The 18,517-nt window shown below is 54.4% G+C and overlaps 5 protein-coding genes across 5 annotated transcripts; 2 read left to right on the plus strand and 3 right to left on the minus strand.

Moving 5' to 3' along the window:
• Nucleotides 1-2,083: 2,083 nt before the first annotated feature.
• CkaCkLH20_10957 (uncharacterized protein) lies at nt 2,084-2,862 on the minus strand (the record flags this gene model as incomplete). The annotated part of the gene is made up of 4 exons (XM_038893671.1): nt 2,084-2,184; nt 2,253-2,367; nt 2,431-2,484; nt 2,683-2,862. The coding sequence occupies 4 exons, from the start codon at nt 2,860-2,862 to the stop codon at nt 2,084-2,086; spliced, it is 450 nt and encodes a 149-aa protein (XP_038741007.1).
• A 1,356-nt stretch (nt 2,863-4,218) lies between these two features.
• Nucleotides 4,219-5,043, minus strand: CkaCkLH20_10958 (putative cell wall protein; the record flags this gene model as incomplete). Its single annotated transcript, XM_038893672.1, has 1 exon — nt 4,219-5,043. The coding sequence occupies one exon, from the start codon at nt 5,041-5,043 to the stop codon at nt 4,219-4,221; it is 825 nt and encodes a 274-aa protein (XP_038741008.1).
• Nucleotides 5,044-8,418: 3,375 nt separating this feature from the next.
• Nucleotides 8,419-9,825, plus strand: CkaCkLH20_10959 (amidohydrolase; the record flags this gene model as incomplete). The annotated part of the gene is made up of 2 exons (XM_038893673.1): nt 8,419-8,663; nt 8,718-9,825. The coding sequence occupies 2 exons, from the start codon at nt 8,419-8,421 to the stop codon at nt 9,823-9,825; spliced, it is 1,353 nt and encodes a 450-aa protein (XP_038741009.1).
• Nucleotides 9,826-11,463: 1,638 nt separating this feature from the next.
• CkaCkLH20_10960 (glycosyl hydrolase family 35) lies at nt 11,464-14,527 on the plus strand (the record flags this gene model as incomplete). Its single annotated transcript, XM_038893674.1, has 2 exons — nt 11,464-13,129; nt 13,182-14,527. 2 exons carry the CDS (start codon nt 11,464-11,466, stop codon nt 14,525-14,527), a joined length of 3,012 nt encoding a protein of 1,003 aa, XP_038741010.1.
• Nucleotides 14,528-15,594: 1,067 nt separating this feature from the next.
• On the minus strand, nt 15,595-17,397 carry CkaCkLH20_10961 (MFS multidrug transporter; the record flags this gene model as incomplete). The annotated part of the gene is made up of 2 exons (XM_038893675.1): nt 15,595-17,182; nt 17,228-17,397. 2 exons carry the CDS (start codon nt 17,395-17,397, stop codon nt 15,595-15,597), a joined length of 1,758 nt encoding a protein of 585 aa, XP_038741011.1.
• Nucleotides 17,398-18,517: the final 1,120 nt, after the last annotated feature.

Raw genomic sequence — 18,517 nt, forward strand, 5'->3', positions numbered from 1 at the left:
CACAAGAGACAGCTGGCACCAATGACCGTTTTCTTCCCTAAGAATCTTCCATTGGCCGGTCGTCACCGCAAGCACATGAAGGAGAGAATAATTGGAGGAGCAGGAAGGAGCGGATGGGGGACCCTGCCTTCCTCGACAATGGGACAGACCGGGGCAAGCCAGGAACAGGCCGGCTTAAAAGACGCCAACGGCCCAGGTTTGTTTTAATGAGCATCCCCGCTCAACCACGGGGCCGAGCTATGGCCAGCCAATCTCGCCTGCTCGTCCTGATCGTATATACTTTAGATCACGTATATAACCGCCGTGTATTCGAGTACCTCTTAACACAACGTCTCATTCCCCGGAATCACCTCCCTTATTTTGCATCACTTTCAAGCCAAGGGTGATTTCCGCCGAACCAAAGTGCCCCGCTGCTTGAACTCCCAGACGACATCGTATTTGCCAATGGCTCGATGACGGGCCGTGACGCTGGATGAATGCCATGGGTCTTGGATTTGCACGTGTGCACAAGGCTTCTACGGCATCTTGCGAGTTCGACGTGCCGTCTAGACCTGCCTGATCCTGAAATCGTGGCTTCCATAGCTTCCGGCAACACGTCTAGCTAAAGCGCGCAATCGAGCCAGCTTGAATGCACAACGACTAACCATACCAACTTTGGTTGAAGATCACCAACGTCCTTCTAGACCTTTAAAAGCCCAGCAACCTCGACACAGCAGAGCCGCATTACCAACATCAACGAAGACTGCTCCGTTAACGCCAAATCCAGCCACATGTGCGATCAGTCTCAAGATCCATCGGGAACTCAAAAGCGCACGTGTTGTCCAACCTCAAAACCCCCGACGTGCATATTGTTTCGAAGACCGCAAACCCGAGGAAACCAAAAGGCCGTCAAAGCCCACATCTCGACTTGACATGATCCCATCAATCACCCCGGGTTCGGGTCTCCCGGGGCCGCGGTCGTCCCATTCTTCGGTTGACAACTCCTTCATCCAGACTTGCTGCAGTGTTTCTTGCCTTACCAAATTATCTATCATAACATTATCCGTTACGTAGGAATTATGAGGACAGAATCAAGTAGACTTCCTAAGCTCCTTCTAAACCGACGACAACAATCTACAAGATCATATCCAAACTCAAGTATCTAACCCTCATACCACAAACACCCGCCCACATGTCTCATTCTTCCCGCCGTCTTCACACACAATCCCAAAAGAAAACATATAAATCCGATTTCCCAGCAAAAGCTCAGACATGTTTGTCTCGCAGCAACAAAAACGCGGTCCAAGGAGACGCGTCGAAACGGAAACGAGGAGCTTGGGGCAAAAACATTTCCATATCCAAACGGGACCCGAAGCAGCGTTGTTCCTGGTGTTCTTCGATGTGAGAAGGAAATTTCGGCGGTGGCTGGGTGGTTCCTTGTCCGGCGCAGATTACACGTGAAATCGATCTCAACACGGCCTTATCCCGACGGCGCCGTTCCGCGGGCTATGTTCTGCCATTGATTTCAACTACTAAATACGTTTGCCGTTCATCCTATTGATATAATCCCCATCGCAATCTCGAAATCGGAGAAAGTGAGGCTACAAATCTCTCTCCATCTCCACCGAATCGCATCGTCAAAAGCACGCCCGTTATGCGCAACGGAGATGCTCCCGCTGAGGCTCGATCCCCATACCTTCCCGGGAAGGCGTTATGGAGGTATTCACACATCAGATCACTCTCTCACAGCGACTCACATGTTCAACCCCCAGATCAGCCGAAAACATCTGAATAGAAAACCGTCTCCATTGACATTATTCGTCATGCCGAGCAACCGCCGGATATCAACCTCTCAGCCGCGAGGGTCTTTTGGAAAAAGAAAAGAAACGCCCAAAAATAACCCATCCTAGTTTGTACAACTTGAAATTCCACCTCTTTCATAAAACTTCCTTCCCAAGCTTGCTTGCTTGCTACTTTTCTCTCACAAGCCCCCAGACAGCTTTCCCATATACACACGCCGTGCGACATCACCACACAATCGTACAGCTTCTGAAACCCCCATCCCTTCAACAACAGCATGCAAGTTTGCCTCGCAAGTGCCAACTCAAGGGTCACAAAAGATGTCAAAGTTGCCGTCCGAGCCCGCAAACACCGGTTCGCCGAAGCTCTGCTTCGTCGTCGAGTCGATTGCCGATTTGCACTCGGCTAGCCACCCAGCGTCAGCCATCGTCCCAAAAGGGCCCCCATCGTGCTACTGAGAGGAGATTACTTACTAGCTTGCTCGTCGCACTTTGAGACGTCGAACTTGGCGGGACCGTTGTTCGCGGCCTGCGAGCATTTGTTCTTTTGATTATCGCACGCTCTGCCCGCGGCGGTCGAGAAGTCGGGCTGAACCATTCTGCCGTCAGCAATCTCCAACCTACAATTTCTACCCGATGGTGAGAAACTTACGAAAGTGTCTCCGTCGACTTCAAACGGTCGATCGGGGTTGTTCGACTTGGTGATCTGCCATACCGCGACGTCAGCAAACAGCTCGCCATGTCATCAATCCCAAATAGGTCCCCCAAACTCCAGAGCGCGCCGCCACAACCGCAAGCCATCCATCCTTTCTCGCCCCAGCCTCGATTGACCTCCCCCAAATCAACTCCTCTCATCTCTCCCAGTCGAAAACCGAGCCAGAATGATAGAAACCAGAAGACATACCGCAGAAGCCTGGACACCCCCAAGCGCCCCCGTAAACGTCTGCAGGTTCTGCGAGCCCTGCCGCGGCAACAGCCCCATCTTCCACCCCATCCCGAGCTCGTCGCTGATATCGAGCGCCCTCGCGCCCGCGAGCACCAGCAGCGCCGCCGACACCACGTGTGCCGTCGTCGTCGTCCGCATCGTGTGTGCGTGTGTGTGTATGTGTGTAGTCGTCGTGGGTAGATGGGTAGATTACGTGTGTGACGCCAACGTTTTGCGGGGTATCGTGAACCTTCGTTCGTAGTCCGTCACTTTTCTTCTTCGCGCATGCGATCGCAGCTCCTCGGTGAATTATGGATAAAAAGAAATAAAAAAGTCGTCAATCGAGGTTCAACCTCTTGTCGTTCTCGCGTCGTCAACGATGCTAGGTAGGGCGTGAAATAACCGGCGACGCAGCGCTCTCAATTGGTACAACTAAGCAATAATTCAATGGTGGAAAAGGCAGTTTTCGAGGATTAACTTTCTCCTGCGCCCAACCCGTGAGAAGCGTCGAACGATGGGCTCTCGGGTAAAGTTCAACGGGCAGCAAGCAGCAGCACACAGGCGCGCCGTAGTAGAGAGATAGAGAGAGGGGAGGAACCTGAAACGGCGCGACGTGCATCCCACAATTTTCCACGTTGGGACGCAACACCCAAAGAACCCGAAACACCACTGATACGTGCGGCGAGCCAATGGGCCATCGACACGACCACGTGATGTGCCGCCAGCCCGCGCAGTGCCCAGACGGGTAAAAGAGAAGGACGGTTGGACTGTGCTGCGTTCGGAAGAAGACGATCCTGCCCTTGCCGAGGAGGCAGGCGCCACGGTGCACCGTTCGGTTCATCAGATGGCAGGTTGGCAATTATGACCGGCCGATCATATTGGGGATGAAAAAGGTTGGATGGGAGGGGAATAGAGTTTGGCAAGGGATCAGTCTAACTCTGTCTCATTACCCCTCCGTGGATTCCTCGGTCTAGTAAGTTTATATTCTCACTGATGTCATACGGTCGAGTTGAGGAGAGAAGCTCTTGTGTTCCCGTAATTTTGGCGGTGTTGGTATTAAAGTTGTATCTGAACGTACATACAAGCCCGCGGATCCAGGAGACATCCGCCAGACTTGCCGTCTCTGATTTTGTCGGTTTTGCTGGTGCGATGATGACTTGTTACGACGTGCGACTCGACTGAAACCCAGTCGGCGACGAGTAGACAAATGATCACCCCGAAGCCCAGCTGACAAAAATGAAAAGGGGGGAACTCTCTGCTGCTCTATGTACATAATTTTCTATCCATTAGTCCTGAGACTCTGCGCAATATGCAACCTTGCCTGCCGTAGTAACAATACTTGGGTGGCCCGAAACTCCGCATGACCGAACGAAAAACATGTGCAGGCCGCAACGTAGTAAGAATAATTTGTAGAATGGTGTGTGCCTTTTTAGGCAAGAGACCGTGGGGGAATCAACGCTTTCTTCCGCAAGAAACAATCATCATGAAATGCTGAACTGGTAGTACGCCTCCGGCTTAGAAGTTGGAGGAAGCGTTGACTTGGCTCGGTGCGTGGTAGCTCTCGAGGGTGGACTGGAAGGGAGTGCGGCCAGTGCCTGCGGAACCGCCAGCGCCGCCCTCGACCTTGGCCTCGTTGCCGTACTGGTTGTTGTACTCCATCAGACCGTCGTTCTCCTCCGCCTGCTTCTTCTTGCCCCAGATTCTCCACGCCACGAAGCCGAGGGCACCGAGAACGATGGCACCGCCGACACCGACGACCACACCAATGACGGTGTTGCGAGTTTGTGTGGACATGCCAGAGGAAGAATCGCCAGAGTCGGACTGGTTAAGACCGGGAGTGCTCGTGACGGTCGACTCGGATGTGAATGACGTAGCGACACCCTCGGAGTTGGTCGTCACGATAACAGTCTTGACTGTGGAGGTAACGGGTTGTGCGGTGGTAGAGGGGGTGGAAGAAGCCTCGCCAGAGGTGGTGTCCTGGTTGCCGGCGGCGGATGTGGTGCTGGTCCTCAGAGTCGTGGACTCGCCAGTCGCGACGGGTGTGGTAGACGAGGCAGCGGGTGTGGAAGCGCTGGGAGTGGCGGCGGCGGGAGTGGTTGTGGTTCTGGCGGTAGTAGGAGTAGGAGTCGTCGCGGGAGCAGCTGTTGTCGTCGTGGTGACGGCGGCTGCGGAAGTGGTTGTAGTTACGGCTGCTGCTGAGGTAGTGGTCTCGGCAGCGGCCGAGGTTCCTGATTGCCTCTTAATGAGGCCATCGCGAGGCTCCTCCTTGTGAAAGTTGAACCATGAAGCCTGCGCAACAGAGGCGACCATCAGGAGTTGGAGAGGGCGCGTGGGATGCATTGTGAATGTGGCGGTCGGTAGGCTCGGAGGTGGTGAGAATCGCGGGATCGGGGACGGTTATATGTCGCCGATAATCGTAGCTGAACCGTTTTCGTTCCTCGCGGTTTTCTTCAGGTTTTCCGGGACAGTCGAGATCAGGTCCCAGGAGAGATGACGGGATTAAGAGACAACTCGTGGCAAAGCTGGCTCGTCTGGAATTCGGAAAGTTCTTGCCCTGAACTGGTGGGTACGAAAATAGGAGACCGGCACGGACGGGTTCGCGGAATTTTCGTCGGGGTTAGGGTGAGGCGAGGCGAGATGAGTTCCTAGGTTTGCGGAATCGACCGAGGGATTACGGGTAAAAATGGATCGTGAGGTGAAGTCGAAGGAGACGTGATGCAAAGAAACGAGAGGAGTAGGTCAAGAGTGAGCAATAGGAAATAAGTAGCGAGTGAATGGTTTTTATCAAAGTGATGTGACGGATGGGATGAGTTGGTTGGGATAGGGCGGGAAGAACAGAAAAACAAGACTCGTATTCAAGCGGGAGGGTGGCCAGTGGTTAGTAGTCAGTGGCCGATGGTCAGTGGGAGGAGGAGTGGTCCGTGGACTTTTGGTCTGTGGTCCTGGCGCAGGCGCAGGAACTGGACTGGTGCAGGTGCCGGTGCCAAGCAGGAAGCAAAATGGCCCCTCCAACCCTTGGCCCTTCAGCAACCAGCGTTTTCGTTTTCCCTCCGCGGCGTCGTACTGTCCGTGTGGGTGGCTGTTCTTCCTCTGTATCCGTACAAACTGGAGCTGGACCGGGGGGCTACGTTGCACAGGGAGATGGTCTTTGGTGCAAGGGACAACGTGGTGGCGGCCAGAAAGCGGCGGTACGTACCGGGTGTCTCCTGTTTTGCCTGGCATCTCAGGCTTTCACCATCTCAGATTCGTCGGCTTCCTGCGAAAGAACGGTCTCTCATTGGATGTGACGTTTTCCCCTTGTCTTGAAGATGGAGATGGAGCCCGAGGCACATGATGATGAGTATCGCAGCCATTCAGAGCAGAGCTCTTCTTGTGGCCCCATCCTGACACCCACACCTCAGTCTGACAGTGTCCATCGTGGCTGGCCAGTTGCGGACGACTGTCTCGCGTCTGCCCACCCACTTGGGCAGCCGGCAACTCGCTACCAGCCCTGCTACTCCGAAGGACCCAAGAAACCGAAAATGTGGCCGAGCCTGGAGGTCAGTGGAACAATTTTAGCGGTAATTCCAACTGTCAGCAACATTTAGCGGCCAAAGGGCTGGTAAACGCCCCTTCTAGGCCTCCAGACGGACCCGGGAGTCTGAGTCCAGCCCGCTGCACCTGCACCTCAGACAGCCCTAGGCGAGTCGCCTGCGCGCCTGCACAGCATCCCGTCTGCCACCATTCCTCCTTCCTCGACTTGAGTGTCAGTTGGCGCTGAGCTCGGTTTTCCGCTTCTTTATCTTCCTGCAGGCACGAGATGCGACAACCCGACTCTAGATCGCGCTTCCATCAGCAGACAATGGAACAATAGACCAAAAATAACATGGTCAGTCGGTTCGCCCATGAGTCCATCGCTAACCGGCGCCATTAGGCATGTCTTGCAGCAGCAGCCGTTGCAGTAGCAGCATCAACCGAGCAACATGCATGCTAGGGGATGGCGATGACGACGCGCTAAACCATCGAATTCAAGCTTTTGTTTCTGTCTGCTTCTTTCCTACCGGAAGAGGAAAGGGATCGCGACCTTATCCAGCCACCTTCGAGATCTCCTGCAGACTCTCCGAAACTCTTTCCAATGGTCCCTCCACCATTCAACGACACCGGCAGCAAATACCAAACCGAAGCCGCTCAATAGACGATGACAACAAACGCAACGGACCACTTCCAATGCACCCCGGCCGGCCAGCGTAATGCCAATGCAACATGCCTGCTCTGGGCCGATCTCTGTCGCTATTTTGAGCACCGACCCGTCGCTCTTGGCCCCGTCTTCACCTCCACTTCTGCTCTCCAGAACCCGGCGCCATTCCATTCAGGGTCTCCCAAGACTTCTCCCCCGTCTCCGGGCCCCTCCCAGCATTCGTCATTCCTGCCGTGCCTTTCGAGAAATCCGGATTCCATCACGTCTTCCAGAAGTCGGTCATCGTCGGCCACTCGCCGTCTCCCGCCCTTTGCTTTGCCAAAGACTCGGACATAAAACAACCCAATATGTGAAGGGTCTTAATGAGAGCCGATCAGGGTCGTTAAGGGTCTGGGACCACACACTATGCATATCTCAGTGCCGAGCATCACCTCACTGGGCCGTTGGCATTCGCCTTCTGCAGCGGCCGACGTCACTTCCGCGCTCGACTTCTTGTTATGCTTCACCGACGCTCTTGAGGCCTGCACCATGATGCTATCTTTGAGCAGTCAAGGCAGTGTATTCATTTCAGCAACAATACACACGGATATCTTTGGTGACGGTAGACCCTCGGTTGGTCGGCTTCGCCTGATCTGTCAAAAACCCTCCCTCATCACCGGTCTAACCGTGCGTCATTGCTCGGGCGGCCGCCGAATTCCAGATGAACCGCCCAAGAACGAGTTGATGGGCGGTGAAAACCTTGAAGAGAGTAATTGTTTCGCCCAGCCACGTCAAGTCAGGACACCCCTTTGCTGTCTACATCGTAAAGCAAGTCGAGTTGAGTCGTTTACGGCATGGGTGACTCTTGTTCCCACATCCCGGGGAAATCGAATGGATCTCGCCAAAGAAACTGGTGCCGAGGGAAAACTCGCCCACTCTGAGAAGAGTCGTCCACGGCCACGCAACCGCAGGATTCAATGGCTCACGGATATTTGCTCCATCACGGTCGCCGCACTAATCTTAATAGCGTGCAGACCTTGAGCCTCATCACTGTGCATTACCAACCGAGCCACAGGCCCGCTATGAACTATTCTACTCGTCTGGGGCTTCTCTTCACCCTCCAACATTATGGACGACAGCGAACATCACCGCAGTCGAGCACTGAGATCTTTTGCGCGCTAATCAACAGTCCCATACCGGCCGCGGCCCCATGCTCACCGGGCGGCGTTCGATTTGATTCCCCAGCTGTTCTCTCCACTTCCGTGCGGCCTCCCGACGCCGCCGGCGGCCCAACATCCTTGCCAAGAGTAAGCCACCCGAACCAGACGCGGTTAGCCAGATGCCGATATCATCCAATCTCACCTCCAGCCACTCGACCATGAACACGCGAGCTGGAGAGGTTCCTCCGGAGTGTTTGATGCCACGCGTTTATGGACTCCTAGGTAGTTGGGAAAAAACCGTTTCACTAACCCTTATAATAGCCTGGAAGCACTGCCCAGGTACCAAGGGGTCCTAATTAGCTTTGTTTCCATTAATCTAGCTCTGATTTGGATCTCATCATGAGCTCCAAGCCAACTTCCAATTTCACGGTGCACACGTCGTTGCTGTTCAACTCGAAGAGCAAAACATTCGCCAAGAGCAGGTCAATTGTTGTCGATCCAACAAATGGCACCATCGTGGACGTCTACGAAAGAAAAGATGATAGTGAAATCAATGTGAACCGAGGCGACATCGACCTCCGAGGAAAGGTCGTCATGCCCGGATTCGTCGACGCTCACACACACGTCTTCCTGCATTCATACGAGTGAGCCGTGGAATTGTGGGCAGATCTTTCAGTCACTCATCTGACCTTACTCAGTGAAGCCTCTTCCACCATCCAGGAGCGCGACGAGAGCGTCGTCGAACGCATCGTCCGCGCCACAAACCACCTCCGTCTCGCGCTGCTATCCGGCTACACGACCTACCGGGACCTAGGCACGGAAGGCCTGCGCTCCTTCGACGCGAACCTCCGAGACTGCGTCAACCGCGGCCTGCTGCCGGGCCCGCGCCTCTTCGTCGCCACCGAGTGCCTCGCGAGCACCGGCTCCTACGAGATCCGCCACGAAAACGCCGCCGTCGCGATGCCGCGCATCGCCGACGTCTGCGACGGCGTGGACGGCGTGCGGAGGGCCGTCCGAAGGCGCGTGGGCGACGGCGCCGACATTATCAAGTTCTACGCCGACTACCGTCGCAAGGTCATGCGGTTCCCGCCCCCGCTCGTGCCGCCCGGCGAGGGCCGCCGCGACGTCATCCCGTTCCCGCCGCCGGACCCGAACCCGGCCAAGACCATGTTCTCGCAGGAGGAGATGGACGCCATCGTCCAGGAGGCCCGGCTCGCGGACATGCCGGTGGCCGCGCACACCACGACGGCCAAGAGCGCGCTGATGGCCATCAAGGCCGGCGTCGACACCGTCGAGCACTGCAACGAGGGCAACGAGGCGGTGCTCAGGGAGATGGCGCGCCGGGGCACGATCTGGGTGCCGACGCTGGGCGTGATGCGGGTCTCGCCGGACTTCGAGGGCATCCTCGGCCGGGTGAAGAGGGCGCACGAGCTGGGGGTCCGGCTGGCGGCCGGCGGCGACACCGGTGCGTTTCCGCACGGGGAGGGGGCGCTGGAGATGGAGCTCATGGTCCGGGCCGGCGTGCCCGTGTTGGACGTGCTGGAGGCGTGTATGGTCGGGGGTTGGGAGAGTTGCGGGAAGGAGAGGAGCGGGTTCTTCTTTGGGTCTATCGAGAAGGGATATCGGGCGGATATCATCGCTCTCGGGGCGGATCCGAGGGAGGATGTGGGAGCGCTGCGCAAGGTTGATTTTGTGATGAAGGATGGTAGGGTGTGGAAGAGGGACGGGCGTCCTGTTGGTTTCTTTGAGGAGGTTGAAAAGGAGGAGTCTCGTGGGAATGAGGAGGCGGACTGGGTTATTGTGTAGGTCAATCTCCTTTGGTCGGGACAAGCGGGTTTTCTTGTGTAGACTTGCTGAGATGGGAAAACTTCACTGGCTTTATGATTATAAGCGTTTTCAGTACACGTAGCGAAATGGAGCTTTTCATGAACACATCGGGTTTTAACGAGGAGTATCGTCCTATTGACGGACTACCATGGATACTTGCCATGCAGGACTCTCAATATACAGTTAAGAAGTTATATCAATATTCCCTGCTGACATGCGGTACGTCTTGATGCGGTAGCAAGGGTTGAGAGGAAGAAAGGCTTTAAGTGCCCATTGTTTGGAATAGTTTCAAGATTGGCCTCTATCTATCTTGCTCGTTACTTCCTATTAATCCCCATTACACCCTAAGGTACTCTAATTCTCGTGCCGTCATCGTATCTAGCCGCCAGCCCATTCGTTCTTTACAGCAGCGAATGCTCGCCGCAAAATGACGGGTTGCAGAACACCAACAGACTATCGCCATCATCGATTGACAAAAGATCCCCGATGCTGCCGAGGAAGAACAAATCGGTCTTCGGCAAATTGTAATCATACTGATCAAGGTACAAACGAATGGCGCACCGCAGCAGGGTTGCGGCCGGACTTGCCTCCCCAACACCAACGAATGCGACCATCCGATGCATCACGGTGACATCGCATCCCCGGATCCGCCTCCGAGATGCACCTTCCCAAAAAGACCACATCAACACCGCGCATCCGCGCATGACGCCAGTATACTAACCCAGAGCTAGATGGAATCTCCGCACGGTTCTCGCGGGAACGCAAAAGCTTATCCCGCCCAGCCCCGTCCTCGTACGGCTTGGTGAACCTGCAGGGAGGAGGAAAAGGCTGTGCGGCAAGCTTTCTCATCGGACGATCGTTTCGTATGCGAAGCTAACGACACCTGTTCTTCCCGACGTATTCTAGCAGCCGCCTCATGCCTTTGAAGTGGTGTGCCAGGTGAGGGGAAGAACGCGTGGTTACTACCTCGACAGCTCTTCTCTGTCATACAACATCCCGGATTCTGACTTTGGAAGGTGCGAGTGAAGAATCCGGATTTACGTTGCTGTTTTTGGATATTTTTTTTCACAATTACCTCTCCTCTTCTACCGAGGATATCAAGCTCCCTCTTTCACCACGCTCTCTACCTCGGAAGCAGGTTTGCCACGACAGGCCGGGGGGTGTTACCATCCATCACACGATCATCATCATCACTATGCAGCTAGCTCTCAGCGTATGATCATGCAGCAAGAGAGGTGCAGATTTCCAACGGGAGGCCGGTCGTCGTTTTCCGTCCAGAGAACGCTTGCATGGGCGACAGGGGCCGAAGGATGAAAACCGGCGGTCGTTCTTGTTGATTTCATAAACCCGCAGGACGCGCCCTCCTACCGAGAGACAGAACGCGCAAGGGCTGGTTTAATTCTTCGCAACGTCGATTCATCTCAAAGTTTGGCGGGTTTTCCAGGACGGCCGCCGGAGAGCAACGCTGTATTGCTGCATCCCGGTTCACCATCATAATTGCACGCCGCTCCTCTATTTGGCTGGTCATTCATCGAGCAGGATACTCAGCATTCCCAGCTTGGTGACATCCTCGAGAAACAGCTAAGAAACGCCGTCACCCAAGACAAAAGGAAGAAAATGAGACTACCACTCTTGTCGATTGCCTCGTTGGCCCTCGGGCTCTACTCTTTTGGAGGCAGCGCCACGGCACATCCTTCAGTCATCGACAAGAGGCAACTACAAGACATTGTGACATGGGACGAACAATCACTCTTCGTTCGTGGAGAGCGGGTAATGATATTTTCTGGAGAAATCCATCCGTTCCGTCTACCCGTTGCCTCATTGTACTTGGACCTGTTCCAGAAGGTCAAGGCCCTTGGTCTGAACACGGTCTCGTTCTACGTAGACTGGGCCCTTCTGGAAGGAAAGGCAGGCAACGTCAACGCCGACGGCATCTTTGACCTCCAGCCATTCTTCGATGCAGCTTCTAAAGCTGGGATATACCTCATCGCCCGACCTGGGCCGTACATCAACGCCGAAGTGTCTGGCGGAGGTTTCCCGGGATGGCTGGCTCGTTCACCAGCTCGGCTGAGGACCTCTGATCCCGAATTTCTTTCCGCAACAGACAATTACATGGTGAAGATTTGCGACATCATCGCCAAGGCACAGATTACCAACGGAGGACCGGTCATTCTCTTCCAACCAGAGAACGAGTACACCAACTTCGTGGATGGGCAACAGATCAACGGGCAGTACTTCCAATATGTCATCGACCAAGCTCGGAATGCTGGGGTTGTTGTTCCAATGATCAGCAACGACGCCAGGCCCGCTGGTCATAATGCACCTGGCACCGGAGTAGGGGAAGTTGACATATACGGCTATGATGGTTATCCGCTGGGATTTGACTGCGGAAACCCAGGCATTTGGCCGGCCGACAAACTCCCGACTAACTATCGAGCATTGCATCTCGCCCAGAGCCCCAGTACCCCAAACTCGATCATGGAGTTTCAAGGCGGATCTTTCGATCCATGGGGAGGCCATAACTTCGAGCAGTGCGCTGCGCTGGTCAACTACGAGTTTGAACGAGTCTTCTACAAGAACAACCTGGCAGCTGGTGTCTCGATTTTCAATGTCTACATGCTCTTTGGCGGAACAAACTGGGGCAACTTGGGACACCCAGGAGGGTATACTTCTTACGACTACGGAGCTTCGATCACGGAAGATAGAAGTGTAGCCAGGGAGAAGTACTCCGAGATGAAGCTGGAAGCTCAGTTTTTGAAGGTCTCGCCTTCGTACTTGACGGCCAAGCCGGGCAACTTGACGACTGATGTATACGCCACCAACTACAACTTGGCTGTGACGCCGCTACGCTCAAACATCAGCGCATCATACTTTGTCGTTAGACATGCCAACTACTCCAGCTTGGCCACGACGGAGTATACATTGCGCCTGCCGACCTCACAAGGAACCATCGCCATCCCTCAATTTCGCGAGAAACTCCAGCTCAATGGCCGCGACTCGAAGATCCACGTAGTGGACTACCCTGTCGGTAATAAGACCTTGCTCTACTCGACAGCCGAAATCTTCACTTGGAAGAAGTTCACAGACAAAACAGTCTTGTTGGTGTACGGCGGACCCGGAGAGACGCACGAAATGGCCATCAAGAAGACTACTGAGACTCCATTCCTAGCCGAAGGCTCTGACGTCGACTATAATGTTGTTAACGGCAATTTAGTATTGACATGGAAGACATCAGAACAACGCCGAGTTGTCCAGGTCGATGATTTCTTCATATATATCCTGGGTGAGTGAAACTGTTTCTGTTTTGGATACATGCATTCGCTAACACATATTAGACCGCAACTCAGCGTACAACTACTGGGTACCAGACTTGCTAGACGGTGCAAACCAGACTTCATATGGGTCGTCAATCATGAACCCGGATGCACTAATCGTTAGAGGTGGATACCTCGTTCGATCCCTTTCAGCTGAGGGCGACACCCTTAAGTTGCAAGCAGACTTCAATCAGACAAGCGACCTAGAGATCATTGGTGCCGACTCTGCGCTGACAAAGTTGGAAGTGAATGGGAAGCAACTGGACCATACAGTGAACGATCTTTCCAACTGGATAGTGAAGCCGTCTCTCTCAAACAACAAACCCATTGTACCGGATTTGGTGGCGCTACGATGGACGTACGTTGACTCTCTTCCAGAGATTCTCGCAGGATACGATGACTCTGCTTGGCCACTCGCTGACCACACCACGTCAAACAACACCGTCGCCAATGTCACAACAACAGTCTCCCTGTTTGCCTCAGACTATGGCTTCCACGCAGGCTCTCTCATCTACCGGGGTTACTTCACTGCCAGTGGTGACGAAATCACATTCAACGTCACAACACAAGGCGGCGCAGGTTTCGCGAGCTCCGTGTGGCTGAATGAATCCTTCCTCGGCTCCTTCACCAACGGACCAGACGCATCCGGTGATAACACCGCAAGTTACAATCTCACGAGCCTCAATCCCAACGCTACGTACGTTCTGACCATTCTTGTGGACACCATGGGCCTCGAGGAGAACTTCTACATCGCGACCGACATGATGAAAACCCCTCGCGGTGTCATCGACTACAACATCACCTCGCCGACCGGCTCCAAGACCAACGTCACAACCTGGAAGATCACCGGAAACCTTGGAGGCGAGGACTACGCAGACCACTTCCGCGGACCGCTCAACGAGGGAGGCCTATTCTTCGAGCGTCAGGGATACCACATCCCCACCCCCCAAGACTCGGCCTTCACAATACGTTCCCCATACGACGGCACCCACACGCCAGGCGTCTCCTTCTACGCGGCAAACTTGACCCTGGACCTCCCCTGGAAAGACCTCGACATCCCCCTCTCGTTCGTCTTCGACGACATCACCAACTCGACGGCGGCCTACCGCGCCATCCTCTACGTGAACGGTTTCCAGTACGGCAAGTACGTCAGCAACATCGGTCCGCAAACCAAGTTCCCTGTTCCCGAGGGAATTTTAAACTACAACGGCAACAACTGGATCGGCCTCGCGTTCTGGGCTCTGGAAGAGGGAGGAGCGACGCTGCAAAATTTCCGCCTCGAGGTCGGCAACGCAGTCACGACGGCGAGGGAAGAGGTCAAATTCGTCGAGGGCCCGGCGTGGACCAAGCGGACTGGGGCGTATTGAGCCCCCTCGGGGCATACAATTACGCATCTAGAGTATCATTACCGCTTTTGGCATACAAGTACTCATCAAGAGTATCATTAGTAGCAATATCGATTAACGCACCTGCCCCCGAGCTGTCTCGGGGATACGAAAAAACATTTCCATCATGCAGCCCGTATACGTATTCTCCGCCCACGTGCCATGCCTTCTCCCTCAGCCAGCCGCAGATTACAGAAAGTCTGAGTCATATTCACGTCTCCTCATGATGATGGTCCTCAGAGCACACGGGGAGAGGCTTGGCCTGGTCTGGTCCTCCTCGGTGTATCTTCACTTCCACAAGTATACTCCTTCCCGTACCAGCCTTCAACGGAGTCAGAGTGTGTATTCTATCCGTCTCCCCGTACAAACATCCCCTCCCTCTCGGCCTGACGGCTTCCCCTTTTCCATTCCCTTCCCTCCCGCCGACGCGGACGGATGGACATAGCCGCCAATCACCGCTCGTGCAACGTGGTGGGCTTATCCTCCTCCTCCTCCTCCTGTCTTGGCTGCCTCGGGAGCACGAGGGTTACAGACAGTCTCAGTCGGTGCAAGGTCTCCTCCCTCCCCAAAGTCAAGACGGGCGCGGCGGATGGCTTTTTCTGTGTACGACGCGAGGAAACTTTCGTGCGTGTTTCAAAGCCCGAGTCTGGATCACGCATGGCCAAGCAACGTCACTCACGATGATGGATTTCATGGTCTGGTAACACGAGACAACTTCGTGTTGAATGATCTTCTCATTGAAGAAATCCGCCTTGTAGTCTTCTTGGGCGGAAAGAAAGCTGGTCTACATACAGGAGAGTCTCTTAGACATAATGCTAGAAGAAACTGCTCGAAACTCTCGAAATAGGGCTTGGACAAGTCGTCCATGAAGTGCCCGGACAAGTAGGCCGCAAAAAGCAAGATAACCACACCAAACCCCCTTTAGAAAACCGATACACCTGGGTAATGCCCTTATAACTCCCTGAAAGAAGCAAATCCTGGCTTGTTTCCTTTCCCTGAAATTGGTTATCCCGATGAAAGTAGATGCGTGTAAGAGTGAGCGATGAGGCTTAGACCGAACGGATGCTAGACATGTCGCTCAACTCTGTTCCATCGCGATCCTCCTGCTGGCTTGCCTTAAAAGCTTGCTGGGCGTCGGCGAGAGAGGCGATCGGCTTGGGGTCTCTCTCAAAGGAGCAGATGGCCACGATGAACATAAGGCCACAGACGCCCGTCAGAAAGATGATCTGGTCCCTTAACGCGACGGCGTATACTTCCTGGACGCGGCGTACGAGGCTCGCGGACCAGGAAGCCGAAGCAGTAGGCTCTTGTTGAAGCGTCGCGAGCTGCTCTGGGCTGAGGTGATGAACGAGAGAGTCGGCGCGGCTGTTGAAGAGGACGGTACAGATAGCAACACCGATACAGCTGCCAAGAACCCGGGCTTGAGCGATGGCGCCCTGGGCGACAGCCTTGTCTTTTTCGACAGCAGCGACGATCGTAGAAGAGCCGAAAGAGACGCCAACTCCGAGTCCAATGACGAAGGTGAATGCGTACCCGAGGTCAAATGATGAATCAACGTCCGCAACGAGCATCATGAGTCCGACGCCGAGAAGCTGCGTGGCCGATGCCATCGTCATGAGAAAGGCCGTGTGGTTGTACTTGCGGCAGATTGCACCTGCCAAGAACGAGCCCATCGCAGTACCTGACAACATCGGAAGAAGGTGGGTACCGGCTTTGAAGGGGTTTTCATGCTCCAGAACCTGCATGCGCTCGGGAATGGCGACGATGAGGACAACATAGGGAGCTCCGGTAAGGAATGCAACGATCAAACCACAGATGTAGGGCCTCCGACGCGCCAGAGCAGCTGTGAAGACAGGCTCCATGTGAATGCAGTGCAAGTGATCGGGGTATTCGCAGAATTTCTTGTTGAGGTACACTTCCCAACCGACGAAGATAATCCAGCACAGCCCAGAAATTGCGAAAGCCGTGATGATCCCATAGCTGTTCCACTCAAAGACTCGGGAACCGCCTCTCTCGACAGCGAAGACGAGCGTGACAGAAGCAATGAGAAGGGTGAGCATGCCGATGAAATCGATTCTGAAGAGCGTCCGCAGCGACAGAATGCGGTGGGCGCGACGCTCTAGAGGGTAGCTGAAGTAGATGCCGAGAAAGGCCAAGGCGCCGAGAGGGATGTTTAAGGCGAAGATGACACGCCATGAAATCACCGTGGTGATGGCTCCTCCGAGGATTGGACCTAGGAGAAAGGCGAGGGCAAGAGTGATTCCAATCAATGCTCCCATGGTACTTGGGTTTCTGGCAGGGCCGTGCTCCAGAAGGCAGATCTGCGCAAGACTGTAAAGACCAGCGCCTCCTATGCCCTTGAAAGCACGACAGGTGATGAGAGTCCGCATATTATCAGCAGCAGCGCAGCCGAGGGAGAAAAAGATGAACATGACCCAGCTGAAGAAGAGCATGCGGCGGCGGCCGAAGATGTCGCTCAGCTTGGCAATGCCAACAGAGCAACCCATGTAGGTGAGCATGTAGGCGAGAAGAACCCAAGACGCATTGTGGTGGTCGTGGAACTCCTCGGAGATGGAGATCAACGACGTGGCAATGACCGAAGTGTCAAGTGTGGACAGGAAAAGACCCAAGAGAAGACTAAAAATTAGCGGCAGCTGCAGAGAGGATGTAGGATATTCTTACCTCATGACGAGATTGGCCTTCATGAAGGGCGTCATTTGACCTCTGCTCGGGGCCACGCAATGACTGAGATTGGTCGCGGCAAATCCAGCGGTATCGCCGAGAGACGGGTTGGGGTACGAAAGGGGCTGCGCCGTCTGCTGGCGAGACTCAGGTAGCTGAGGGTTCTCCATTGTAGTGATTGACGATGTCCCCGGTCGATAGCGATTGCTGAGGTTGCTTGCTGTGCTGGAAGCGAGTTGAAGAGATGAATTTCGACCACGCGAGATGTCTGGTGATGATTTGAGATCCCCCCTGACTCCTCGTCCGGATAGCCAAGGCGAGAGTAGAAGCTTGGATGGAGCAAAACAAAACTTGTCCGTACCAAATTTGGTGACGCAGGAGAAGAAGGGAAGTCGAGGATGAAGATGGGAAGTGGTTGAGGCAGCAAGGGGAAAGGAAAAAACTTCGGCAAGGGGCTGGTCTTGACAGGACACAAAGTGGAAAGGACGGCTGGCGGCGTCACCAAGCAGACGAAAGTAGAACTGCGCAACCTGGCTTGACCAAAATCCGGATCGAGCTCGAGAGGGTAAGAGCAAAGTCTTCAGCCTTACTCTTGCCAGGAAACAAATCTTTTCTTCAGTAAGGATAATGCGGGACTTGTTGATGAGTCGTCCAGTTGCCTCGATGATGTAAGACTGAATGTGAGGCCGTCGTTGTGCTGCGAGTACCTGAGGGCAGAGGTGAAAATACCCTTCTCCTGAATGAGCGTGGCAGGCCAGACAGAGTAGAGAGGAAGACACTTCTGCACAGTCGTTGGCCGTCAATGGCGGCTATAGTGCATACATATAATGAAGAAAGGCCGGAAGTAGCTCCTTCAAAGCAGATGAGATCCTCAATGCATGTACCCAGGATGCCCGAGACACCACTTTTGACGAGGCATACCCTTCGATTCTAGCCAGCTTGAGCTTGAGATCTTCTCTAACAGTCTCACCCAGATGAAGACACGGATGGTGACGGGTGCTGTGTAAGGTTGAACCAATTCTTGAGGCGAGGCTTGAAAAGTCAGGACTTGACGAGATGCAAGGCGGCGCCAGTACCTTGCAGTAAGCAGAAGCAACCACATCCTTCGAGAGAACAGGTCCCCTTTCAGAAATCAGCCAAGGTGTCAGTGACCCCAAAGAGCCCCCATTGCCCCCAAGTGTTCTTGATTGACTGCTCGGGCTTTGAAGCTTGTACCAAGAGGTTCTCGGCAAACGATGCATTGTTGGTTTCTCAGATGCGGTGGAGTCGCCGCCATGCAGCCCAGGACAC

Source organism: Colletotrichum karsti (assembly GCF_011947395.1).
Source record: "Colletotrichum karsti strain CkLH20 chromosome Unknown Scaffold44, whole genome shotgun sequence".
In the NCBI taxonomy this organism is placed as follows: Eukaryota; Fungi; Ascomycota; class Sordariomycetes; order Glomerellales; family Glomerellaceae; genus Colletotrichum; species Colletotrichum karsti.